At 53.2% G+C, this 23,556-nt stretch overlaps 2 protein-coding genes across 5 annotated transcripts in view; both read left to right on the forward strand.

Annotated features, from left to right (window-relative positions):
- The window catches only part of GRK3 (G protein-coupled receptor kinase 3), a 45,183-nt gene extending 31,256 nt beyond the window's left edge, over positions 1-13,927 (forward strand). For 2 of the 4 annotated variants that reach the window (XM_015275493.4, XM_046901309.1), the window contains exons 10-21: positions 612-690; positions 1,268-1,398; positions 1,876-1,970; positions 2,716-2,823; positions 4,544-4,610; positions 4,823-4,923; positions 5,432-5,498; positions 5,679-5,774; positions 6,857-7,019; positions 7,608-7,744; positions 8,712-8,825; positions 9,243-13,927. In XM_015275493.4, coding sequence (XP_015130979.2) covers positions 612-690; positions 1,268-1,398; positions 1,876-1,970; positions 2,716-2,823; positions 4,544-4,610; positions 4,823-4,923; positions 5,432-5,498; positions 5,679-5,774; positions 6,857-7,019; positions 7,608-7,744; positions 8,712-8,825; positions 9,243-9,404 — 1,320 coding nt within the window. In that variant the 3' untranslated portion in view covers positions 9,405-13,927. Of the gene's footprint in view, positions 1-611; positions 691-1,267; positions 1,399-1,875; positions 1,971-2,715; positions 2,824-4,543; positions 4,611-4,822; positions 4,924-5,431; positions 5,499-5,678; positions 5,775-6,856; positions 7,020-7,607; positions 7,745-8,002; positions 8,826-9,242 lie in introns of those variants that run through there. The other 2 variants (XM_040648545.2, XR_006931562.1) reach the window with 2 other exon arrangements.
- Positions 13,232-23,556, forward strand: part of MYO18B (myosin XVIIIB) — a 45,246-nt gene continuing 34,921 nt past the window's right edge. The window contains exons 1-14 of the mRNA XM_025155534.3: positions 13,232-14,370; positions 15,286-15,347; positions 15,770-15,925; positions 16,026-16,781; positions 16,923-16,989; positions 17,084-17,196; positions 17,366-17,542; positions 18,006-18,204; positions 18,372-18,514; positions 18,716-18,816; positions 18,974-19,037; positions 19,567-19,711; positions 22,509-22,679; positions 23,026-23,116. Coding sequence (XP_025011302.2) covers positions 14,232-14,370; positions 15,286-15,347; positions 15,770-15,925; positions 16,026-16,781; positions 16,923-16,989; positions 17,084-17,196; positions 17,366-17,542; positions 18,006-18,204; positions 18,372-18,514; positions 18,716-18,816; positions 18,974-19,037; positions 19,567-19,711; positions 22,509-22,679; positions 23,026-23,116 — 2,384 coding nt within the window. The 5' untranslated portion in view covers positions 13,232-14,231. The remainder of the gene's footprint in view (positions 14,371-15,285; positions 15,348-15,769; positions 15,926-16,025; positions 16,782-16,922; positions 16,990-17,083; positions 17,197-17,365; positions 17,543-18,005; positions 18,205-18,371; positions 18,515-18,715; positions 18,817-18,973; positions 19,038-19,566; positions 19,712-22,508; positions 22,680-23,025; positions 23,117-23,556) is intronic.

Here is a 23,556-nt window from a genome sequence, read left to right on the forward strand (position 1 = left end):
AGCTTGCTGTTCTTGCTTCCCCTGCGTTACGTACGAGCCAGGAGTTGTGATTTCCTTCCTAGTGTATTTCTGTTCCTTTTACTCATCCGCTGCAAACGCTGCTGGGAGCTGAAGGGCTCAGTGGGTGGCAGGGCTGAGTGCTGTGCAGGCTTAGTGCATGGGTGAGGACACAGCTCTCTGTCCTTTGGGGTTCTGACTGCTGGGAGTTCTCCTTACAATCGTGGGAATGGGACAAGGAGCAGCATTAGCTTTCCTGAAGCTTGTTAGCTTTAACGTGTATTCCATGTTAATCCAGCCCAAACACGGGTAAGTGCTTCTAGAACGCCTTCTGTAGCTGGGAGGGTTTGGGAGATGGTGGTGCTGGCTGCCTTTTGTCATTCTTTGGCTCCTCGCAGGTGTGTAACTTTCACATTGAAATGAGAGAACGGAGCCTTAAGATCTCTAAACCGGCGAGCAAAGCATCACAGGACCCAGATTAGTAAACAAATTGCTTTAGAAAATCACGATGGCTGTTGGCAAATGTCACAGGAGGGCGTCACGTTTACTTCTGGCTTCTGTGAGTAGTGATGTGCTCATCACCTGACGTGAACCCTTTGCTCCTCTCCTTCTAGGACTGCCCTTTCATAGTGTGTATGACCTATGCCTTCCACACCCCCGACAAACTCTGTTTCATTCTGGACCTGATGAATGGTAAGCAGGGCTAAATGGGGACGGTGATGGTATTACAGCAATGTTGGCAGGAGGAGGGGCTGAGATCACGAGGAGAATGAGGGGAAAACACAGTGAGCTGCAAAGCATCAGCCTGTGAGCAGGAGGGGTCAGCAGACCTGGGCCAGGAAATGTAGAATGCAGGCTGCAAAGCCTCCTTTACTCCATAACATTAACAGATTTAAACAGGGAAACTGAAAGGCTGGAAAGTGAGCAGAGCTTAGGTCCTGCAAGGGATGTGGCCAGCTGTGGGTGTTTTCTATAAGGATTCTGTGAGGATCCTCATGAAATACGACTGCATTTCTCTTGCTCGGGTGATCCCATGCACTAAGACTTCCTTGCTGGATGAATCACTGAAAGCAAATGTGAATGCACTGCGAGTGCTTCTGAAATGGAGCTGCAGATGAGTGCAGTTTATTTACTGACTTTCTCAGGTACTTTGTCACCGTGTGTAGGTCTGGTCCCTCTGTGTCCCTCGGGGTGTTGGAACCCACAGAGTGCCCCCCCCATACGACAGTGTGAGACGAGGTTTTACAGCTGTTGATTGTCCCGCTTTCAGGAGGAGATTTGCACTACCACCTCTCCCAGCACGGAGTGTTTTCTGAAAAAGAAATGAGGTTTTATGCTACTGAGATCATCCTGGGCTTAGAACACATGCACAACCGCTTCGTTGTATACAGAGACCTGAAGGTAATGCTTAACACAGGGATGCACTCACACAGGGGTTGCTACGCAGCAGCAAACAGAGTGCTGGAGAAGGGTCTTATCTGCAATCTCTTCTTGAGAAGAAGATAAATTGTTTATGGCTGGCTACATGTTCTGATAGTGCTTCAGCAAACCATCCTGCTCTGCAGGCCTGGGAGATGCTTCCTGGGTGCCAAAATGAATCCCGTGCAGTGTTATTCATCTCACGTCTTAATGGTGCTATTAATTCAGGGAGTGTACTCAGTGTCTGAGAGCCCTGATGGAGGAGCGTGTGTGACGGGAGCCTTGTCTGCTTTATCCTCTTCTGTTATCCTTCAGTACTTTGGAACAGCCCAGTGAAGGTGATGGTAGTGCTCTGTTGGGATGTAGGTTTTATCTGGGAAGTGTCAGTTGCGTTCACTCTGTAATTCCATCAGCTGAGAAATACCGAGCAGTAACCATTCAGTGTTCGTGCCTTTCTAGCCTGCAAATATCTTGCTGGATGAACACGGGCACGTAAGGATATCAGATCTGGGGCTGGCCTGTGATTTCTCCAAAAAGAAGCCACATGCAAGTGTGTGAGTATTACATATGGGAGCTCCGCTGCACAGTCGTTGCTAAATAAACCCTTTGTGTGTCTTCAGTATTTAACGTTGCCTACAAGGGGAAGATAACACTTGCCTGGCATGGGCTCCATACCACAGCTGAGATGGGGATTCTAATGGGGGCTTTCAGGCTCTCCTTCTGCACAGTTGTAGCAGCTGCTGTGTAGGCATGGCTGGAAGATGACGCATCATTTCGAGATGATTCATTGTTCAGAGAAGATAAGAACCTGACTGAGTTAAAGCACCGGATTGTTTTAATTGTCCTGCGTGGATAATTAAATATTCTGAAGCTGATTGAAAACCAGGGTTTGTTGTGCCTTTCTGTTTCTGGGTTTCTGTTAGAACTGAAGGCAGGCTGTGTTTCTGCTCCCTTAGCATCAGGTTGTATCTGGGGCCTGAGTTTCTTGTGTTGCCTTGGATTGCCTGGCATGTTTTGTTGGTAGGTCCTCATTTGCCCCAATTTAGTCTCAGAAATTAAGCAAAAAAAGGGAAACTTCATCCCGTTACATCTCAAAAGATGTGCAGCTCAGTAGCTTCTTGAAAAAGCTCCTATTTTCCAGTTGGCAGAGAGTGAGAGCGTGCATGAGAACGTAGGGCCAAAGTAAAACAAACAAGTAAACAAATGAAAACACATTTAAAATTAGGCTATCCTCCTGAAAAAGGCAGTCTGTTTGCAGGCTCGGTTGCAGTCAGCATTTTGTTTCCTTCTGCTCCACAGAGGTACCCATGGATACATGGCTCCAGAGGTGCTGCAGAAGGGAACGGCGTACGACAGCAGTGCGGACTGGTTCTCATTGGGCTGCATGCTTTTCAAACTTCTGAGAGGGTGAGCGAAGTTCCATGTCACCTATGCTTATTTCTTTTAGCATGGGCCTTATTGCCTGCTCTTTATAGTACTAATATATTTTAGCTGAAATAACTTGCATTAGGCTGCAGCTGGGGAGCCCATTCTTGACTCTGTAGCAACGGCGTTAGATTTACCTCTTCCCAAACCAGCTTGCCATCCTTGCAAATGAGAACACACCTGCACCTGAGATTAAAATAGGCTTTTTTTTGGCTTCTAAACCAAGCAAAGCTCCAGCCCTGCTTCCTGGGACAGTGAGAAATGTGGGAGCTCCCATCTGCTTTTTTTGACCTCTTACTGATAGGCCATTTACTCAACTGTTGGCCACGGTATCTTGGATGATAAGTTACTCACTGCTTAAATGTACCACGGGCCTGTCAAATTAAGGAGATCGTTGTATGCTTAAGATCATCTTTTAAGGTGAATATCATTCACTTACATCGCTCCCTGACGCTCAGTCCTTCCTCCTGTAGTTTCCAGATCAGTTGTATTTCAGCTTCCCTTTTGAGTGGCGTGGGCGCAGGGCTCAGGACATCCGCTGGCTCTGGTGTGGTTCCTCTTGCATGTAACTGGAGGTGGATGATGAGAGAACCAGCACCAGAACCAGCAGTCCCTCTCACCCACGGGCACTGGGCTGGTGGGGTGGGGAGAGCTCAGTGCTGTGATTGCTCCTGGAGGTGGTCAGCCAGAAGCCGGAGCATTCCATGCTACCATCTATCCTTCTTAATCCGTTCCGAAGCCAATTAAGCAACTCACATCCCAAAACAAGGCTTGGGCATGTGATACTGTTTCTTGGGGGGTTTAAGAAGTTTAATCTGGCAGAAAATCCTGCCCACAAATCCACAGTGAATCATTCCTTTCCCTGATGTGTGCTCCGAACCTCATCCAAGCAAACAGGGCTATCTGTTAGTCACTTTCTCATGCCTTGTTACCTATCACGACTAGAAACAAAACCGAGGTGTGCTGTGTCCATCATCAGAAATGAGAGGTAATGCTTGAGTAGCTGGTGCCCAGCTGAACCGGTGTGCCATGCTGCAGCACAGCGCTCTGTGACAGTTAACTGATGGGTAAATAACGTTTTAGTTCTGAAGAGCAGCATTCCCCCACTGTTTTGGAGGCAGGTAGGGCATCAGGAATACGTACCCTAAATCCAGTGAGGGAAAAAAATCAGCCTGAGAATGTTGCTTTCTTTCATGTTGCCATTGAAGTCCTGCGCGGTAAATCTGCAATAGTCAGAGGTCTGAAAGGAAAAAGGCAAATTCAAAACCAGAATGCTAAAGCAGGAAATGGATAAAGCTGGTGATTTACCACATGCCATCAAATACCTTCCCAGTCACTACTGTTATGGTGATTATCTTCTGTTTTGTCTCCTTTAAGATCTTGCTTGGGAAAAAATGAAGCACACCAGCAGTGAGTTCTGCAGCTCGTACAGAGCAGTGTGTTTAGATAGTGCTGTGGCAATAGCTTTGCTGCCGTTAGACGGAGCAGTCCTGTGTTCCAGGAGGCACAGATGTAATTGGGAAGAAGGGCTTTGGAACAGCATCTTTGAGACAGTTTGTTTCGTTGTTCTGCAGGCCAGGATTGATGAGGTGGAAGAATGGGACTAAAAAGGATGCTACACTCTTTCCTGGGGTTGCCACAGCTGAACTAAGCTGCTGTGTTCTGGCTTTGCATTCATTAGTGCTTTTTCTTATTCCTACAGTCACAGTCCTTTCAGACAGCACAAAACCAAAGATAAGCACGAGATCGACCGGATGACGCTCACCGTGGTAAGGGTCCTGCTGGCAGATGCACTTACATTCCTCCTGTTGACTAAACACCCGTTCCCTCTAAAAGGGGAGCTGTACAGCCTCCTTCGTGAGAAGGCTGTGTTTACACACGGAAGAGCTGTTTACAAACCCTGACAAAACAAGCTGCTCTCCCGTGCGGAGCAAGCAGAGCGCAGCGCTCCTGTAACCAAATGCCTCTTTCCGTGTCACAGAATGTGGAGTTACCAGATTCCTTTTCTCCTGAACTAAAATCCCTTCTGGAAGGGCTCCTGCAGCGGGACGTTAGCAAGAGGCTTGGATGCCAAGGGAGGAGGTAGGTGTGGAGTTCATGGAGCACGGCCGTTTCGGTTTTCTTTGGTTTGCTCGGTTTGCTTTTGGATGATTTCCATCATTAAAGACCCTTTTTTTTTTTCCCTCCCCCCAAGTCCTGTGCAGTCATACTTATGCTGGCCTATCAAGAGTAGCTGCTTGCTTTGCCATTAACTAAGCATAATATTCAGTGGCGTGGAGTAAGCTCGTTGTGTAGAAGTAACATATGGGATCCGACAGTAGAAGAGAATTGATTGTTGTTCAGAATATGGAATGCTACAGAAGGACCGTGGTGATGGTTTGCCAGAGCTGCAGCACTACTGCCAGTGTGTCCACATCAACGTTCTGTTGTTTGCATAGGAAAGCTTCTTTTCTTTTTTGAAAGAGAAAGCATTTTACTGATTGTTTCAAGTGGTAGAAATGCCTGACCTTTTGAAGGCTTTGGATTTCTCAAACCCGTTTGATGTGAAAGCCCCTTCATTTCATTGACGGGAGTTATTTTTATTTTGCAGTGCACAAGAAGTGAAAGAACATCCTTTCTTCAAAGGGATTGATTGGCAGCAAGTGTATTTACAAAAGGTAAAGGGCTGAGAAACTGTAACTTATGTGTTAAAGCAGCAAACACACGATACGCCTGAGCAGGCAATGGGTACAACGCTCAGTAGTCCTGTCCCCAGAACAGGCACTTGCTTGCACGAGTGCATGCATTTAAATAACATCAATTAATTGGTCTGTCATGACGCTGCTTCTCCTTTCTAGTATCCTCCCCCATTGATTCCTCCCCGAGGAGAAGTGAATGCAGCGGATGCTTTTGATATTGGGTCGTTTGATGAAGAGGACACTAAAGGCATTAAGGTATGCAACCTTAAAGGGTAGGTAAAGAATGGCACTTTGTTCTCCTACACTTGTTATGTGTGCATGCAAGGGACTGTCTTCAAGTTTGTAAAGGTAATCCACGCTCCTATATGGCAGCATGGGTTGGTTGGCTGTGGGCTTTCGTTTTAATTTGCCAAATCCTTGTGCTGTAAGTGCAGCTTGACTGAGGTCTGCTTTCCTGCCTGAAGGTTTGCAGTGATAAAGCAGGCGGTCCAAACGGGCTGTGGCAGCTTTTGGGACTCGATCAGTTTTCCAAGGACATGTAATGGTTCTAAGCTTGAGAAAAGTGATAGAAGAGAGAAAAGTAACTTTCGGCTTCTGATACTATTAAAATCAAATGGAAACAACACAAAAGGAAAAGCCTGGAGCAAAAGCTGCTGGCAGTCCTGACCTGTGTGCTGTGCCCTCTCCTCCCATAGCTCCCTTAGGGCTGTCCCTGATGGGCTTTGCCATGTGTTCCCCAGCAGCCCAAACGTTGCTCTTGTTATTGCAAAAGTGAGTCAGGAGAGAAACCAACGTGATAAGCAAAAAGCCACGTGAGCTGCTTGCTGCCTAAAAACGGGTCCTGCCCGTCAGTGTCACCCGCTGCCATTGCAGGAGTTGGCACAGAAATGATTTGAGGCGTTTCAAGAGAGATGCAGAGCTTTGGGGTGTTTCCTGCAGTTCTGGGCTGCTGTCATTCCTTCCACTGGGATTTTTTTTTGTGTGCGTGGGGAAAGATTTTAATGCAGTGAGGTGTTTCGTTAACAGCAAGTGAAGAATCCTCCGTTTGCATTTACACGATGATTAAATGTAAATCTATGCCCTGCACATAGAATGTCAATATAATGGGGCAGGTGAGTAGGGCTTTTAGTGACATCAAACCCAGCAGGCTTGGAGCAGGTGGCCCATTCTCACTGTATAAATTAAAACCAAGTCAGTATCCGTGCTTTCTCTTGTTGGCAGCTGTTTGTGCTGGGAGGTCAGGGATCAAAACACCTGCAAGCTGTGAACTGCTGGGGAGGAGAATGGTAGGACTGACTGAAACGTTGGCTTCTTTTGTGTCGTTTTTCTCTTGCAAGTTGCTCGATAGTGACCAGGAGTTATATAAGAACTTCCCACTGGTAATATCGGAGCGTTGGCAGCAAGAAGTAGCAGAAACTGTTTATGATGCAGTAAATGCAGACACGGATAAAATTGAGGCCAGAAAAAGGGCTAAAAATAAGCAGCTTGGCCACGAGGAAGGTAATCTATCAAATACACTTCTCTCCATCTTTTACTGCTAGATAGTAATTCATGTGTTTGAGTTCCACACGGCAGACTCCTATATTACTGTCACTCACCAGCCTTTGTTAGTATTCATGCAGTCAGTATCATGTTCTTCAGACAATCCTTAATGTTTTGAAACGCTGTATGATGACATAATGTTTTGGAAACCCTTTAATATCTTTTAAAAACGATCACCTGCAGCCTTTCCATCACTGTGGTTTGTGCTGCTTGCTCGGGAAGGGGGACGTGGGGTTTGATTTCATGACAGAGGAGTGGGGGAATAAAGCAGGAGGTCCTCCCAGCAAGGGGGAAGCGCACCACGAGGCTCTGAACTGTGGGTGGCAATGTGTAATTCTTTTAATAAGAAGTCAGGGAGCTTTTTTAAGGACCAGACCCAGTTCTTGGTTAACCCCACTGCAATCTCATCAGCTCATGTAATGAAGTCAGAATTGGCTCTCCGTGCATGTGGATAGCACGTTGACAAAAGCCCTGAGCAGGGTGAGTCAACGCAACGCATGTGTGGGGTGACTCTGTTTTGCCTCCTGACGTTTCCTCTTTCGGTAGATTACGCCCTTGGGAAGGACTGCATTATGCACGGGTACATGCTGAAGCTGGGGAACCCATTCTTGACTCAGTGGCAGCGGCGTTACTTTTACCTCTTCCCAAACCGACTTGAATGGCGAGGAGAGGGAGAGTCCCGGGTGAGTGGGGGCAGCAGCTCCCAGGGTATGGAGGCAGGTGGGTGCTGGGGCAGATGGGGAGCTCCACTCACACCTGCGTCCCTGGAAGGAGAGCTTTGAGCTGATTTCTGCTCAGGGTGACTTCCCTTGACTTTCACTTTAGTCAATGGGTAGCTGCAGTGCGTTGAGGAAGCATCAGGTTGACTTGAGAGCCCTGTTTGCTTTGCTTTGTGATGCTTGTAAGGAATTTGGTAGTTCATGGTGTTGTTTTTCATTTAGGTCCTCTGGACTATATATACAAAAAAACATAGACTGGTAAGGCCACAACTGCTATAGCATTTTGTTTCAAAGAAAATGCTATAGTAACCTTAGCTTAGTCCAGCTGTGACCATGTGGTAGGCAGACCATCTGTATGTGTAGTTAAGGAGGGGATTAGAATGTGGGGGTGTTCTCATCTTACGGTCTGTGGGGAGAGCTTTGCTGCAAACTGCCCTGTGTTTGCTTCTTTCTAAGTATACAACGCTTCAGTATTCCCCCTCAGGTTTTTGGGGTAGTCGATAAGGATGCCTTTTTTTTTCTTTTCTTTTAAACAGCGGTAATACTTGGAAAAATATATGAAATTATATGCAACCCTCTGGAGAGCAAACCCTCTGGAGAGTGAATATTTTGTTTGTAGACCCACCTATTTGTAGATTCTTATTTCATGCTGTCAATACTGGCTCTTTGAGCTTGCATTTTGTTGTCTCTATTTCAGCAACCAAACCCCCATGCTAAATCTCTCTCTTACCTTATAACCTGTTCTTAATTCATGACTCAGCCTTCAGAAGTAAAGGATGTTTGCTATGACGGTGCTGTTATGTTAGTAAATGACTGTTAATGTTCATAACTTCATTCATGCGTACGGTCCAGAGAAGTTGACCGTTGGCTTTATTTGATGGGCAGCGGTTTTCTTCCAATAATCTCTGCTTTATTTCTGCAAACACTGCAGCAAAACCTACTGACCATGGAACAAATCCTGTCTGTTGAAGAAACCCAAATTAAAGATAAGAAATGCATCCTGCTGAGAATTAAAGGAGGAAAGCAGTTTGTCCTGCAGTGTGAGGTGAGACTCCTCTATTTCAGCAGCTGTTAATCAGGTGGTTTACATGTGACAGAACAACTGGACGTGTTTCCAGCTCTTCCCATTGCCTAAGTGTAGTTTATGTAGCAAACCTCATCCTAAACGAACTAGCAAGTCCTAGATTGGAAAGTAGGAAACCTGCAGCTGCACTAGCGTGCATCACGGGATTTCAGTGCATTTGGGCCAGAATTTGGGCTGAGTTCAATAAGTAAGTGAACTTCTCAACCCATCTGGGCTTTGGCAGGGCGATGGAGGAGCCGAGGGTTGCGTGTTTGCAGCATCAGGAGTTACTCGTTGCTTCAGAGGATTGGAGTGAGCAGCTCTAAGCGCTACCTAAAGGAGAAGCCAGTGTTGGCAGGTTTACTACCAAGTGCCAAACGACTTCTGTATCTCTTTCAGAGCGACCCAGAATTCGTTCAGTGGAAGAAAGAGCTGACAGAAGCTTTCACTGAGGCACAGAGGTTGCTGCGCCGGGCGCCCAAGTTCCTCAATAAATCTCGCTCCACTGTCGTAGAGCTCTCAAAGCCGCCGCTCAGCCACAGGAATAGCAATGGTCTGTAGGAGGGGGAGAGAACAAACCTCGCTTAGGGAAAGCTGCTGCGTGACCGTGTTGAGTTTCACAGAATCCTTATGAATGACTTTGTGCAGCCCTGGCAGCGGGACGTGCTCAGAAGAGGAAGAATTAGATGTTTACAGCATGGGGTAATGTCAGAACTCTGATTCTGGATGGAGGTGGTGAAGTGTGGAACGATGGCAGGTGAATTTGTGCTCCTAGCAGAGGTGGGAACCCCCACACGTAGAGGCTGCATTTTGCTCCCATGCATCCCCGCACCCCGGCGGTGCCCGGGATGGTCCGTTATGCTGGAACTACTGATGGAAGGAAGCTGTTGTCCCTGCAATACCCCCTGTTTGGTGCATACCGAGCCTGGAAACTGCAATGGTTACTGCTAGCTAGGGTTACACGTTGTGTGTAACGCCGACGAACCCCTCACCTTTGGAAGGAGCTGCAGACTTGCCCTGTTGGATCACCTTTAATCTGTCGTGTTGCCATGTCCTTCCCAGCCGTTACTGCTGACTCTATAATAACCTTTCTCCATACTGCTGATGATCAACAGTGTGACTCTTATGCACTTCGAAGTACTGAATTCTAACTGTCCTGTGGTTTAAATGTTATTGCTACTTCATGGAAACATTGAACTCAGATTATTCACTTGGTTTGTTGTACTCACTAAATAGTAGCTACCACCATTTTGCTTCTTCTACGTATATGCAGTACTATAACTGACACAATAGAGTAATAATTGGTGAAGAGGAATTTACGGTAGCTTCATCTAGTGCTCTGTTGTATAAATTGACTGTTTTAGCACAGTTTTTAAAGAGCAGATTCCTTTTGACAAGTTTACAGCAAACATAAAGACAGTTCTTTTCCATTTCAGGTCAACTGCACTTTTTAAAAATTAAAAAAGAAAAAAAAAAAAAAGAAAAAAAGAAATCATACAAATCCAATGCATTCTAGTGCATGTACTGGGTGAAAAGGTCTGGGGACCTCGGTACGTATTCCGGATCGCTCTTCACTTATGGGACGTGTGGATCCTTCTCTGTTGAAGCACACCCATGGCAGGTGTGTGCTCGTAGCATAGCTAGCCCAGGTGCTCCCTGCAGCCGAGCTCAGCAGGTCCGTGTGTGCGTCACACGGCTCGGATGGCAGCGGGATTCTTACTTTCCTTTGCTAGAGAAATCAAAGCGTCCACGTTGAGAACAGTCTGGGAAGGCTGAGGATGGAACGTAGCAAACGGTGAAATGGCAGATCGGCCTGAATGCTGCTTGAGACATCGCTCGTGTCGTGCGGAAGCTCTTAACTTGACAGAACGAAGATGCAGTCTCTAATTGTTAGGCAACTCGAAGCACGCGGTGTCCGCCTCTCCCTGGTCGGTGTGGTGGCAGGGCTGAGTTGGAGCTTTTTGTCTCTCTCTGTAAGCGCCATAGAAAACACTTTCTGCCCCATTGTGGAGGCACAGCTCTCACAGCACTGCTGGTGGTGGGAAATGCCTCTGTAAGGGAAGCTCCTGTGCCCTTCCATGGCGAGGAGCCCCTCACTGCTGCCGTGTTCCCATGGAAGGAGTTGTGCCCTTGGGAAGGGATCCCTGAGAGCCAGGTGGTGTCTTGGTGCGTGTTCTTCCCGTTAATGGTTGGGGTTACTCTGTAAAAGGAGTACAGAATAATCCAACCTTGCTGGCAAGCGATGCTTAACATCGCAGCATCCTTGGGAAGGAGCTGTGCTGGTATTTACCAAGGGTTGGGATAGAGAATCCCATCGTGCTGCCACTGACTGCACACTGGGTGTTGTCACGTTCTTCCCCCAATGCCATGCATGTTTCGTGTTGGGCTGGAAAGAAAACTCCACTGATGATCAACTCTACTCTCAGCTCTCATATAACTCATCTGTATTGCCTTAGCTCAGCACGGGTCCCATTCAGCTCCTTTGGTCATGGAGAGTGCCGCTCCGGACGCAGTGCAGCAGAGCTGTGCCAGCAGTGGAGCAGTGCCCCAGCACCACGTTGGCACCCACTGACACCGCAGCACTGCCAGGAGTCTGCAAAGGAGTGCTTTGCATTGAGGCCTGTGGGTGTTTGCACAGAGCACGGCGTTGGGCACCGAGGAGGTGAGGCGCAGCGCTGCTTTGTATGCATGGTGACCATGGCGTTGGTATGGCTCGTTTTGTTTTCTTTGTCAGCTTCAGGGAAGTAAAGATAAAAGAAACGAGAGCTTCGGGCATCAACAGAGCGAGGTGAATGATTAAGCACAGGGTTTTGTTTTTGTTTTTTTTTTAAACAATTAGTCTGAAAAGTCCCTTTAAAAAGTGATCCGGACTGAGCACTTGGGCACACAGGGAATAGCTGCTTGCATTTCAGCACGGAGAGATGCTAGATAAACCACGCCGGGCGCTCGCTGACGTCCACACATGCCTCCAGCACTGCAGGGGTTCTCTCTGTCGTCCTCTGGGGCTGATGGTGTGAGCTGATAGCGTGGAGGCAGTGGGCTGTGCGGTGGCTGCGGGGTTTGGATGTGTGTTTGCTGCAGGTTTGGACTCAGGGGCTTTGATGGCGGACTGTTGTGTGTCCCAGCAGTGGGCAGTTCTCTTCTTCACATGGAGTGGTTGTTCTGCGTATGCGTGGGACTGCTAAAGGGACTCCCCCACTCAACCAGGTGTGGGTGGAAGAGGGGCTGTTGTGCAGTGTACAGTAAATAGTTGTGGTCGTGTCAGTTAACGGAAGGAATGGGAAACCTGAAAAACGTATTTTGAAGAAGCATAGTATTAATTTTAGTATTGTAAAAAAGAGAGAAAGAAAGAAAGAAGGGACATATCTAAAGTATACAGAGAACATATGTATAGCCAAACGTCCGAGGAACTTGGAGATGCTCTGCTTTTGTTTCCCGTCGCTTCCTACCCGTGGTGTACATATCGTGTGGATGGGATAACTGTTGTTAAATTGTACTTTTATTTTGCGTGAAACGGATCGCCACAGACTCAGCTTTATTTTGTTTACGTAAAGGTCGCTATGCTCTGTCGGTATAAAACCAAGAATTCTATTTTAACAAAGAAAAGAGAAAGGAAAAAAAAAAAAAGAAAGAAAGAAAGCCATTTTATATTATTTATTTAAACACGCGTCCCTCCCGCTTGTGACATTCCACAGCGCTGCTCCCGTGCACGGCTGGCTGCAGAGCAGCAGGGCCTTCCAGGCAGGAGCTGTCAGCTTTATTCTGTTTTTCACATCCAAGTCGGGCCACGTTCAGTGCCAGCGCCCTGCATGGCGTTGCCGGGAGCGTCTCTGAGCGCAACGGCTGCGGAACGTCTCCGATATCCTTTCCAAGCAGCCCTCGGTCTGACTGGTAGCTGTGATCCCCCCCTTCATCCCTCTGTTAGCTTCTGTTGGGTTGAACCAATGGCCCCAAAGTGGGGCGGAGAGGAGGCTGCTCGGATGGTTAAAAGGCTTTTCAATTGGAAGCTTTAACGAGGGAGCCCGGAGAGACCACTGGGGAAGGGGAGGTGAGCATCAGCTCGGAGCTGTTTGTGCTGTGCTGGGTCGGTGCTTGCACAGAGCTATGGGGGCAGATCCTGGCCGTGGCTGGGATGGGCAGCGGGCTGTGTGCTGGGAGCGGTGCTTTGGGACCGGGCTGAGCGCTGCACTTCGGTCTGTAGCGGAGCCATCCTGCCCCGGCGAGGCACAGAAATAGCATCAGATAGCTCAGCAACCCAAAATAACCCCCGCTCACATCGTGGGCTCTGCAGTTGGAGGAAGGCGTCGAGGTGTTACAGTACGCGCTTTAGGTTTCCACCCTGTCGTTACGCAGCTGTTTGGGGTTAAAAGTGCCATCCTGGGGGGGGGGGGGGGGGGGGGTGACGTGTCGCTTTGGTGGGCACGGTCGGGTCCTATGGACCCATCGCCTGCTGTGTGGCATGGAGCCAGGAGCTGTGCTGGTGCATCAGAGCCCGGCATGGGGAGCTGGGCACGTGCCGGAGCCGGGTGCCGTGGGGCTGTGCCGTGCCGTGCCGTGCTGGCAGTGTGGGCTGCAGCTGTCTGCTCCCGGCTGCAACAGGAGGCTGTTGGAAGGGGAGGGAGCTGAGAGCACAAATCGAGAGGGCAATGGGTCTGAAAAACAGAATAAAGTGAGAGCGTCCTCGGAGAGGCGTTTCCGTCAGCACTGTCCCAGTGCCCAAATTCAGCCCTTCCAACAGAGGAGCAGATGCACACCGATAGCTACTAAAGGGATCCATTGAAGAGAACCAGTTTTCAATGCGTGACTTAACGGTGAGAGAGAGAGGAAAAAAAAAAGCCAGTATCTGTAAATAACTTTAGATATTGTAACTATGAGGATCACGATTTGTTTTATGTACTTTGGCTCTTTCCTATTTATTGTGCAGAGGAGGTTCCCCCCCCCCCCCGGCCGTGTGCTCCGTGCCGCACTCGGTTCATCCCGCCGTTATTTTTATTAAAGGATCCTTTGGGGACAGCTAAGCTGCTTCTGTGTGTTGGTCAGCTGCTCTCATACAACGAGAACCCCAATAAAAAACCGTCATTGGAGTGCGTGTGCCGCCTGGTCCTTTCCTGTCCCGCAGCCCGCTGCGCTTCTCCCCAACCAGCGGTGTTGGGAAACCAATGGGATTTGGAAGCACCCCCAGCAGATGGGATCGCGGGGTCGGTTTCAGCTCTTGGTGGGTACCGGGGCTCTCCGTGCCACTGGGATGGGCTGTGCACGGTGGCGGGCACCGAGAGGCGGGGATGCACGGATTGGCCTGAGGCACTGCGGTGGGTGGTGGGCTGTGGGGCTGCAGGCTGGGCAGCAGCAGGGCTCGGCGCGGCCCCGTAGGGTATTTTTAGCAGGGCCATGTGTCACCTCAGCTGCCACCGCAGTGGGGGCGGAGGGGGAGGCGCAGGCAGCCCCACACCGCGCCGCCGCTGCCTCCTGCGCTCTCGGCTTGCTGGGGTCCCGGCGTGGGCCCGCTGCCCCCCGGCACCGAACGCAGGTACGGGTGATCCGTGGGGGGTCTTTGGGAATGTGGGGTTGGGCCGGGGGTCCATCGGAACCTTTGGGCTGTGCAGCAGCCTGGGCTGGGCCCCTCGGCTATTTTTAGATGGGAATGAAGAGAGATAGTGGCAGCACCGCTCCAGGGGTGGCTTCCAGCAGCACTCCGGGCTGGAGGCTGTGGGGGAATGGGGAAGGGGCTCCTGCCAGGCCCTCCGAGGGGGCGGTGGGACAGGATTTCCCCCCCCAGCAGCCCCAGAACCACGCGGCTGTGGCCCAAGTGGGGCTGTGTCCTGCTCCCATCTAGGGGGGCTGAGGTGCTGAGAGCGATCCCAACCCTTCCTTGTGATCTGCTCCGTGCCGTGGATTCCCTATGTGTTGAATCCGTGGGTCCATCTCTGGCCGTGGGCATGGGGCGAGCTGGGGGCTCTCTCTCTGTGGGGCCGAACTACAGGGCCACGCTCGGGGCTGGCTGTGGGGTCAGCCCTGGCTCCCCGTGGGTCCCGGAGGCAGGCGGCAGCCAGGGCACGTGGCGCCCGGGGCCATTGCCCAAGAAGGCAAGTGGCATTCCTCCACCGGGCTCCCGCACTCCTGCCCTTTACTGTACAAGGCGATAGGGCCCCAGGGCTGCGGTCTGCACGGTGCGTGAATGATCCCAACAGGTGAGGCTGGGTTCAGCCCCGAGCGGGGCCAGGCATGGTTGCACCCGGTGCCACCGACACCGCTGTGACGCTGCCACCAGGGCTGCACGTGGCTGGACCCTCCGATGCTGTAAAATGACACGGCCCCTCTGTGGCAGCTCCTGCCCCGGTGCCAGCTGGGCTATGGGGTTCCCATAGGGTTCCTGTAGGGCCCCCGGTGGCGGCTGCCCCTCGCTAACTCTCTCCTCTCTCTCCCCCTCACCCTCTGCTCTCAGTAAAGCTCCATCCCGGTTCCATCATGGCCATCTCCTCACGCCTCGCGCTCTGGGAGCAGAAGGGAAGTGTCGGTCCTCATGTCCCCATGTCCCTACGCTGCACGTCCCCGCGCTTGCCTTGTCCCCAGGCCTTCCAAGCGGGCATCACTTTGCAGCCTGAATTTACTGCTCTGAGCAATGTCTGCTGTTTGGGTCTCCCTGCAGGGCTGCATCTCGGGGTGCTGCACAGGGCTGGGGCAGCACGGGGCTCTGCACACTGCAAACAGCTCCATGCCTCACCGTGCTGGAGCTGCCGTGCCCTCAGCAGCACGTGGGGCTGTTCTTCTCTCTGCTTGTTCTGCTGCTCTGCACAGCCCCGTGGCCTCGCTGCACGCTAAGTGATGCCCAAAAAACAGAGCTTGGCTCAACTGTTGTGCACACCAACATCCCTGCAGAGCTGCTGCGCTGCTCATTCCCATAACCCAACTTCTGCTCCTGCAAACAGATCCGGGAGGAGGACCGGGGCCCGCCGCCATCTGCACCCCCTCTACTCCTCTCCGTCATTCCTGGTGGGTTCATCAAGCAGCTCGTCCGCGAGACCGAGAAGGAGTCCAAGGAGGCGAGGCTGAAGAAGGCGGCCAAGGCCAGTGGGAAGGAGGAGGTGAGCAGCCATTGCAACGCGCTGCAGGTGGCCAGGGCTGGCTGGGGCGCTGCGTGTCCCACCTTGGCCTCGGGTCAGAGCATTCTCATTCTCTTGGCAGCCTGTGGTGGAGGACAGCCCAGCCCAGAGCAGGGATACCCCAGCTGCCAAAGGAGCCGCGGGCAGCGTGGGGAAGTCCCTGCAGAACGGGCTGCAGGCAGGTGGGCAGGGGGGCAAGGGGACGCCAACACACACAGCACTGCCCCCTGGGACGGCTGCGCCTAGCTCCGATCCCAGCAAAGCCATCACGGTGGCACAGAGCCCTCGGATAGAGGGTCCCCAGGAAGTAAAGCCACAGAGCCCTGAGAAGAGAAAAGGAGGAGAGGAGAAGAGCACCAAGGCTGTGTGTGCCGGGGGGAGCCCATCATCTGCAGCCCCAGCGCCCAGCAAGGGCCCCCAGCACTGTGGCAAAGTGAAGGAGGACGTGCCCAAGGGGAAGGGTGCTGAGGGCACCAAGAAGGAGAAGGGGGAAGCCCTGAGTGGCCAACAGCCCCCCAGCACAGCGAGCAACAAAAGGGAGATGGGGCTGGGCAGGAAGGAGCCGGAGAAGGCAAAGAAAGGTGTTGGAGGTGGGAAGAAAGAGCCAAAGGAAATGAAAGAGCCTGCAAAAAGCATAAACAAGTCCGAGGGAGCCAAAAGGGAAGTGGGGGGCACCCGAGAAAAGCCTGAAGGTGTGGCAAAGGGAATGGGGAAGGCAAAGGGAGAACCACGAGAGAGCAAAGAGGCACCGCGAGGAGGTGAAGAAGCACCGGCGGAGAGCAAAGCAGAACAGGTGGAGAGTAAAGAGGAGACGGGAGAGAGCACGGACCAGGAGCAGGTAATGCCTGCAGCTGTCACCCTGTGCACAGTGCTGCCGTGTCATGCAGCTCTCCTGCCCGTGTGGCTGTGGCTGCAGGCAGTCCTTGTGTCCGGGGTGCTCCAGCCCAGTTCCCTGCAGTGCTGCTCTCTCCTCCCGCAGGCTCCCAAGGATGTATGGTATGAAGCAGACAAAGTGTGGCTCGTGCAGCAGGACGGCTTCGTGCTCGGTAAGCCCTCACCTCACAGCACCAAGGGCCAGAGTGGCCTTTGGTGTGGCCATGGGATAGAACTGTGTCGGTGGCTCATGGTGCCACATTGCAGCCACGCAGCTGAAGCCCGACGTGGGGACACCGGAGCTGCCAGCGGGCAGAGTGCGGGTGCGCCGGGATGCAGATGGCAGCATCACTGAGGTGGATGAGGACAGCGTGCAGCGGGTGAGCCCACACCGGGTTCCAGCCCTCCTGGGGCTGGCTGTGGGCTGCGGGGTGCATAGAGTGGGACACGGCCCAGGGTGGCTGCGGCTGTGGTGATGGTAGTGGGAGGGCGGTGGCATTGTGCTCTGTCCCACGGCTGCTCCCCGACGGCACCCACTGCCTCCTACAGACCAACCCTCCCCACCTGGACCTGGCTGAGGACCTGGCCACGCTCCTCAACCTCAACGAGTGCAGCGCCCTGAACACACTGCAGCATCGCTACCACTCCCACCTCTCCTACACCTACGCCGGGCCCAGCCTGGTGGCCATCCGGCCCGGCCCCACCGCCGGCAACCATGCGGGGAAGGTGAGGGGTTGGGCGTGGGATCCTTCGCGGTGCCCCGGGGTGAGGGGGTCCGTGCTGGGAGGCGGACACCGAACCACCGAACCCACCTCGGGACAGAGCGGAGGCGCTGGGAGATGCGGGCCGGCAGGTGGCACCGTGGGATCGCCGCAGTGCGCGGCCGGGGATGCTCTGCGTGATGCTCGCTGCTGGGGATGCTGTTGGGTGATGCTCAGGAATGGCGATGCTCGCAGCTGGGCGCTGCTCCCAGCCAAGAAGTTTTCCCGATTTCTGGGAGAAAATCACTGTATTGCTGTACCCGCTCCGGGGGCGTTGGGGCCGGGGCAGGAGCAGGCTGGGCAACAGTGCCTGGGGAGCACTGGGATTCTCAGGGCTTTTCTGCAGCATTCCCCAGTCTGAAACATCTCCAGTCTCTATCCGCGAGAACCCCTCTGAGCACTCTTTGGGACTCCCCCCCGGCCCACAGGTGTCCAAGGGGAAGCGGGACAGCACAGCACCACACATCTGCTCGGTGGCACAGAGGGCCTACAGGACCCTGCTGGCCCAGCGGCGGGACCAGGCCATCGTGCCCATGGGGCGCAGCGGAGCGGGGAAGACCACGAGCTGCCAGTTGGCCCTGGAGCACCTGGTGGGCACGGTGGGCAGCGTGGACGGCCGAGTCTCAGGTAGGGTTTGGGTCTCAGATACGGCTCAGGGGCTCAGGTAGGCTGTTGAGCAACGAGCAGCACGAAAGCAGGTCTGGATTTGGAGCTCTTGCATGGAGAGCGGAGGTGCGGGTAGGGGTGAGGCTTCCCAATGTACTGCTCAGGGGTTGCCCTTGTTGGTTTTGCAGTGGAGAAGATCCAGGCAATGTTCACGGTGCTGGGAGCCTTTGGGGCAGTGAGCACTGAGCAGAACAGCAGCTCCACACGCTTCTCCATGATCTTCTCTCTGGATTTCAGTGCCGCTGGGCGGATCACCGCCGCTCACCTCCAGGTACCCCAAAGGCACTGCTACCTGCTGAGCTCAGGGTCCCTGGGACCAACGCCATCCAGGGCCCTGCAAGGAGATCCCAGTCCCTCCCCAGCTCCTGGCAGTATCTCCCCATCTGTGGGTGCTGCCGTCTGCTCCCCACGTGCCCACACCATGACCTGGGGGCCGGGGGCTGCCACTGATGCCCCCCTCTGCTCTCTGCAGACCATGCTGCTGGAGAGGGGCCGTGTCGCCCAGCAGCCCCCTGGGGAGAGCAACTTTAACATCTTTCCTATGATGCTGGCGGGCCTGGATGCGGCACAGAGGTGAGCAGCCGACTACCACAGGGCCACTGGGGGCTGTGCAGGATCCCCCCCCGGATGCTTTCACCAGCACTGAGCTCTGCATGGGGGTGCTGAGAAGCAGCACTCTCTGCATGGCACAGAGCAGGACTCAGATCTTGCCTTCCCAAACTCCTTGCAGGACCACGCTGCACTTGCACCAGGTGGCTGAGAGCAACGCCTTTGGGATCAAGCCCTTCTCAAAGGTAAGGAGCACTGATGGAGCCCTGTGCCTCCCCTGCCTGTGGGTGAGCCCTGACTTTGCACCATGGGAGTGGCTCTGAGCGTTTCCTTTGGAGAGTGCAGAATGCTATTTTAGGGGCTAAAAGCACCGCGTTTGATATCCAGCAGCAGCTCCTTATTAGTCTGAGCCCTTTGCGAGGGTTAGGCAGATCGCCAATGAGCCCAAGTGCTGGGATGAATCGCAGCAATTTGCAGTTACATCACCAATGGGTGAATTCAGTATTCAATCTCCATTAAGGAGCTCCAGCGCCAGCCTGGAGCCGCATGTGTTGGCTGCCGCAGCGCTGAGGGCACGGCGAGGCCTCGAGCTCTGCTGGTGCCACAGGTTTGGGCTCAGGGAGCAGTTGTGATATTCTGTGTCAGAAGCACCAGGCTCTCTGTGCAGGGATGCTCCCATTGCTCTGTGTCCCCACATTGTCCCCCCCCCTGCCTGGCCAGCTGTATGTCCCCATCCTTTTGGGTCCCCCCACATAACCCCATCTCTTCCTGCAGCCCGAGGAGAAGCAGAAGGCGAGCGTGGCATTTGCAAAGCTGCAAGCAGCCATGGCCGTGCTGGGCATCACAGCAGAGGAACAGGTGGCCGTGTGGCGAGTGCTGGCCAGCATCCACCACCTGGGAGCTGCGGGGGCCTGCCGAGGTAAGGGGCTGTCCCCTCCTTCTCCCATACCCACTGGCGGTGCGGCTCTCCGGAGGTGAGCTGCCATGGGGCCTCTTGGCACCAATGGTGGTGTCATCACTTTGAGTGCCTCACACAGTGCCAGAGTTACATGAGAATGGTTCCGGGTGAGAACTGTAGTTATGAAGGCTTTGTTAATACAAGCATACAGGGATTGCCATATCCCTTGTAAATTATGTTAAGCAGTGCGCTAACCCGTCTGGGAGAGAGCCCCGCTGATTTACACCCTTCAATTTATGAGGGCTGCGTAAAGGCTGCTATAAACTCAGCACAGACATCCATAAACGTCTCTGCATCGTGTCATAACACATCTCGTGGTAATTTATGCCATTAATCATCTAGTAATTATTTTAAAAGGATAAATGCTGTCGTCACTTAGAGAGCGCTCTCCTTCCCCTTCTCTCCAGCGTTCTGTCTCCCCGTCTCCCTTCTCCCCCTTTGTATGGTGGAGTGTCACAGAGAAGCTTTTGGTAAAACCAAAGCCCTTCTGCCTTGAGAGCTTCCAGGAGAGCAGGATTTGGAGACGTGTCTCCTTCCTGGTGCCGTCCCATCAGCTGGGGCTGAATGCTCCGTTAGCGTTTTCAACCCATTCTTATAATTACCTGAGCCCATTTGCTCTGGCTTACATTGGGACTGCCTGTGTGTCAGTCGGGAGTCAGGCGAGGGCTGCATTCGCAAAGCCTTGGAGCAGTTCTGGTGGTGTGAAGAGGAATGTGAAGCGTTGGGTTCGGGCTCCGGAGCTGCGTACGGGATTAGCAATCAGAGCATGTCTCAGCAGCCCTCGCTCCGCTATCGATTCCCCCACCGCGTGTCAACCAAAGGGGAGAAATGAAAGGAAGTACGGATAAAAAATGGATCAAAGCCGGATGGAGCAGAAGTCTCGGCGGGGGCGATGACTCTTTTAATGTGGTTAAACCTGTCTCCTGATCGCCATCTCTTCCCTTCCCTCTCATGCCCTTTGAAGCTCTGCGCTCAGCATCCTCTCACCGAGGGCAGCCCCTCCTCCCCACGGCGCACTCCGAGCCCCTTCCCTGCGCTTTGCTCCCTCTGCTGATTGCCATCGTCTCGTCACAAAGCTGCTCGTCCAGGAATGAAGCGGGAGGGAACAGCACCATCTCCCTCTGGCTGAGAGCGGAAAATGCGTCTGTGGCGAGAAAAACACCGAGAAGAAAAGGCTGAATTTCAAAGCCGAGGTGTCAGCAATTCCCCTTTGCTTTTGAAATGCGTCGAAGCGGCTCTTTTTTTTGTGAGAAACCAGCCGACATCCAGAGGCCGGCAGGGCACCTTAGGTGCCCGTTCACCTAGAAGAGCTTTCAGTCCCCTCTGAACACGACGTATTTTTATTTCTTCATTAGCCCTCTAAGCGGGAAGGAGGGCTCGGGCGCAGCCGGGGGTCGGCACTCGGCTCCCTCTCCAGTGCTGCTTTGGATGGAGCTGCAGTGCTGCAGGAGGAGGGTGGCACTGCCAGGGCTCTGCTCCTCCTCGGGGTTTCGGTTTCCTTCAGGATGCAGATAGGTGTTGCATTAGAAACACGGGTGCAAGGCAGCTGTGCAGCGTGGGGTCTGTTTTATGCAGCAGGACCCAGTGCTCAGCGCTCCGGATTCCCCGTCCTGGTGGCTGAGGGCAGAGCAGGGACGTCTGCTTTTGTTACACCAGCTCTGCTGCTTCGCCCTGCCGGGAAGGGAAGCGCTGCTCTGCTGCCTGGTGTCGTTCATCACAATGAACCCTGGAAAAGATTGCATTAGGGCTGGCCTCTGCATCCTGCCCATTTTTCTCTCTGTTAAAGCCTTCTGCTCTTCAGCACTCGGGTTTCCTGCTGCAGAGAGAAGCACCTGGGGAATGTTCTCAGGTTATTCTCCTTTTCTTTTTCTCTTTCCCACTCCGAGCAGGCTGTCTCTGTGCCCCCCGAGTTATGGCACTATCTGTTCAGCACTCTGACATCTTTATTACAAACAGCTGGGGGAACGCAGCCAGAGTGGCAGATTTCTTTAATCATGCTATTACACAGCTCTCCCCTTTGTTATATATAGGCTTCAACATGTCATACATCAGCCAGCGGGTCAGCGGAGAATAGACGGGAGGATTTAGAGCAGGACAAATAGATTACCCCATCCAGCCAGGAGGATTCTCCTCTCCCCCTCAGTTGGTAATCCCATCAGCACCCCCACTGGGCTGCTTGCTGCCCGTGTTTGCTGGTTGCAAGGCGTTCAGCCCGGCTGCTACCCGTCCTGAGCTGCTGACACCTCCCTGGATGGAGCAATGGGGAGCCCGCTGTGAGGTGTTGGTCTGAGATGCCTCATTCCCAACTAAAAATTACACCAAGTGATGACCCAAGGGCCAAATCGATCCAGGGAAGGGAGGAAAAGCACTTCAGGTCTGCTGGCGACGTTACAGAGGCAGGGAGTGAGGGAAGCGCCCGACCACATCCACCGTAATTGAAAATTAAAGCAGCAGCCTATAAAGAAGGGCATAAAGCTGAGCACCACGGCAATGAAAGGAATGGGAAAGCAGAGCGTGGCTGCCGGCTTGCAGAGCACGTGGGGTTGCAGCACCCGAGAGCTGTTGGCATTGGCTGCAAACCCCCCCTCCAAGCACAGCAGTGCTCTCCATGCTCCTACTGCAGAGCGGGTGCTGAGGGCTGTGGTGCTGTGTGGGATGCCCGGGATGGGCCGGGTGGAATCCCTGCTGCGGGACCACCACCCACCTCCATCCCATGTGCTGTCTTTGTGTGTGTTTGACGCCGTGCCTCCCCTTGCAGTGGGCCGCAAGCAGTTCATGCGCTTTGAGTGGGCGACGCACGCTGCCGAGGTGCTGGGCTGTGAGCTGGAGGAGCTCAGCACCGCCGTCTTCAAGCACCACCTGAAGCAGATCCTGGCACAGGCGGCAGCACGGGGCGGCGGGCGGCCCTCCGAGGAGGAGGGACCCTCAGGTACCCGGCACTCCCTTCTCCCTTCCCTCATGGAGTTCCTATTTCCATATGGGATATTTCTATTGCTGTGTGGGAATGCGATAGAGCCCCGATTCCCACCTGGAAAGGAATGAAGGAATGTGGGTGATGCCTCTGGAGGATCAGTGATGGGTCTCTCCCTAGAAATGGGGAGGGAAAGAAGAAAGAAATGCCATGGGGGCAGCAGGCTGGGCTTCTGCTGTGCCCCGTGTGTCCCCCTGACTTGGGACACACACACAAAGCATGGGGCACTGGAGGGGCTGTGGGCACACAGGTGGCTGTGCGCAGGCAGGAGCTGGGAGCAGTGACTTTGCTCCTCTCTCTGCAGGGCAGAAGATGACAGGTGTGGAGTGCGTGGAGGGGATGGCTTCGGGTCTCTATGAAGAGCTCTTTGCTGCGCTCGTCTCCATGATCAACAGGTATGAGGTCAGCACTGTGTCCTGCAGAGCATGGTGATGGGTGAGACATCACGGGCTGGAGTTGGGGTTAGCATTGTGCAGGGAGCCCACAGGGAGCCATGGAGCTGCTGAGTGGTTGCAAGTGGGGATCAAAATGCTGGGAAGGAGAAGGACATCAGCATGGAGCAGCTGCCACGGGCTGGGGCAGGCTGTGCTCCCAGCATCCCTCCTCTGCTCGCTTCCATCTGGAAAGCCGGGAGGGAGAGACATCCCTTGTACTGAAATGACCCATTCAGTTAAATGGAATGCTTGACACGGGGGTGAGGGTCATACCCCAAACAATTCGCTTTTCTCAGTTCAGATGTGCAGCCCGATTTAAGTCAGCATCCACATGAAGCCCAGTGCTCAGAAATACTCTGTGTTGTTCCAGCGGGTCTATTTTTACCTGTGGTTGAATATTT

The sequence above is a fragment of the Gallus gallus genome, chromosome 15 (assembly GCF_016699485.2).
Source record: "Gallus gallus isolate bGalGal1 chromosome 15, bGalGal1.mat.broiler.GRCg7b, whole genome shotgun sequence".
Classification (NCBI taxonomy): Eukaryota; Metazoa; Chordata; class Aves; order Galliformes; family Phasianidae; genus Gallus; species Gallus gallus.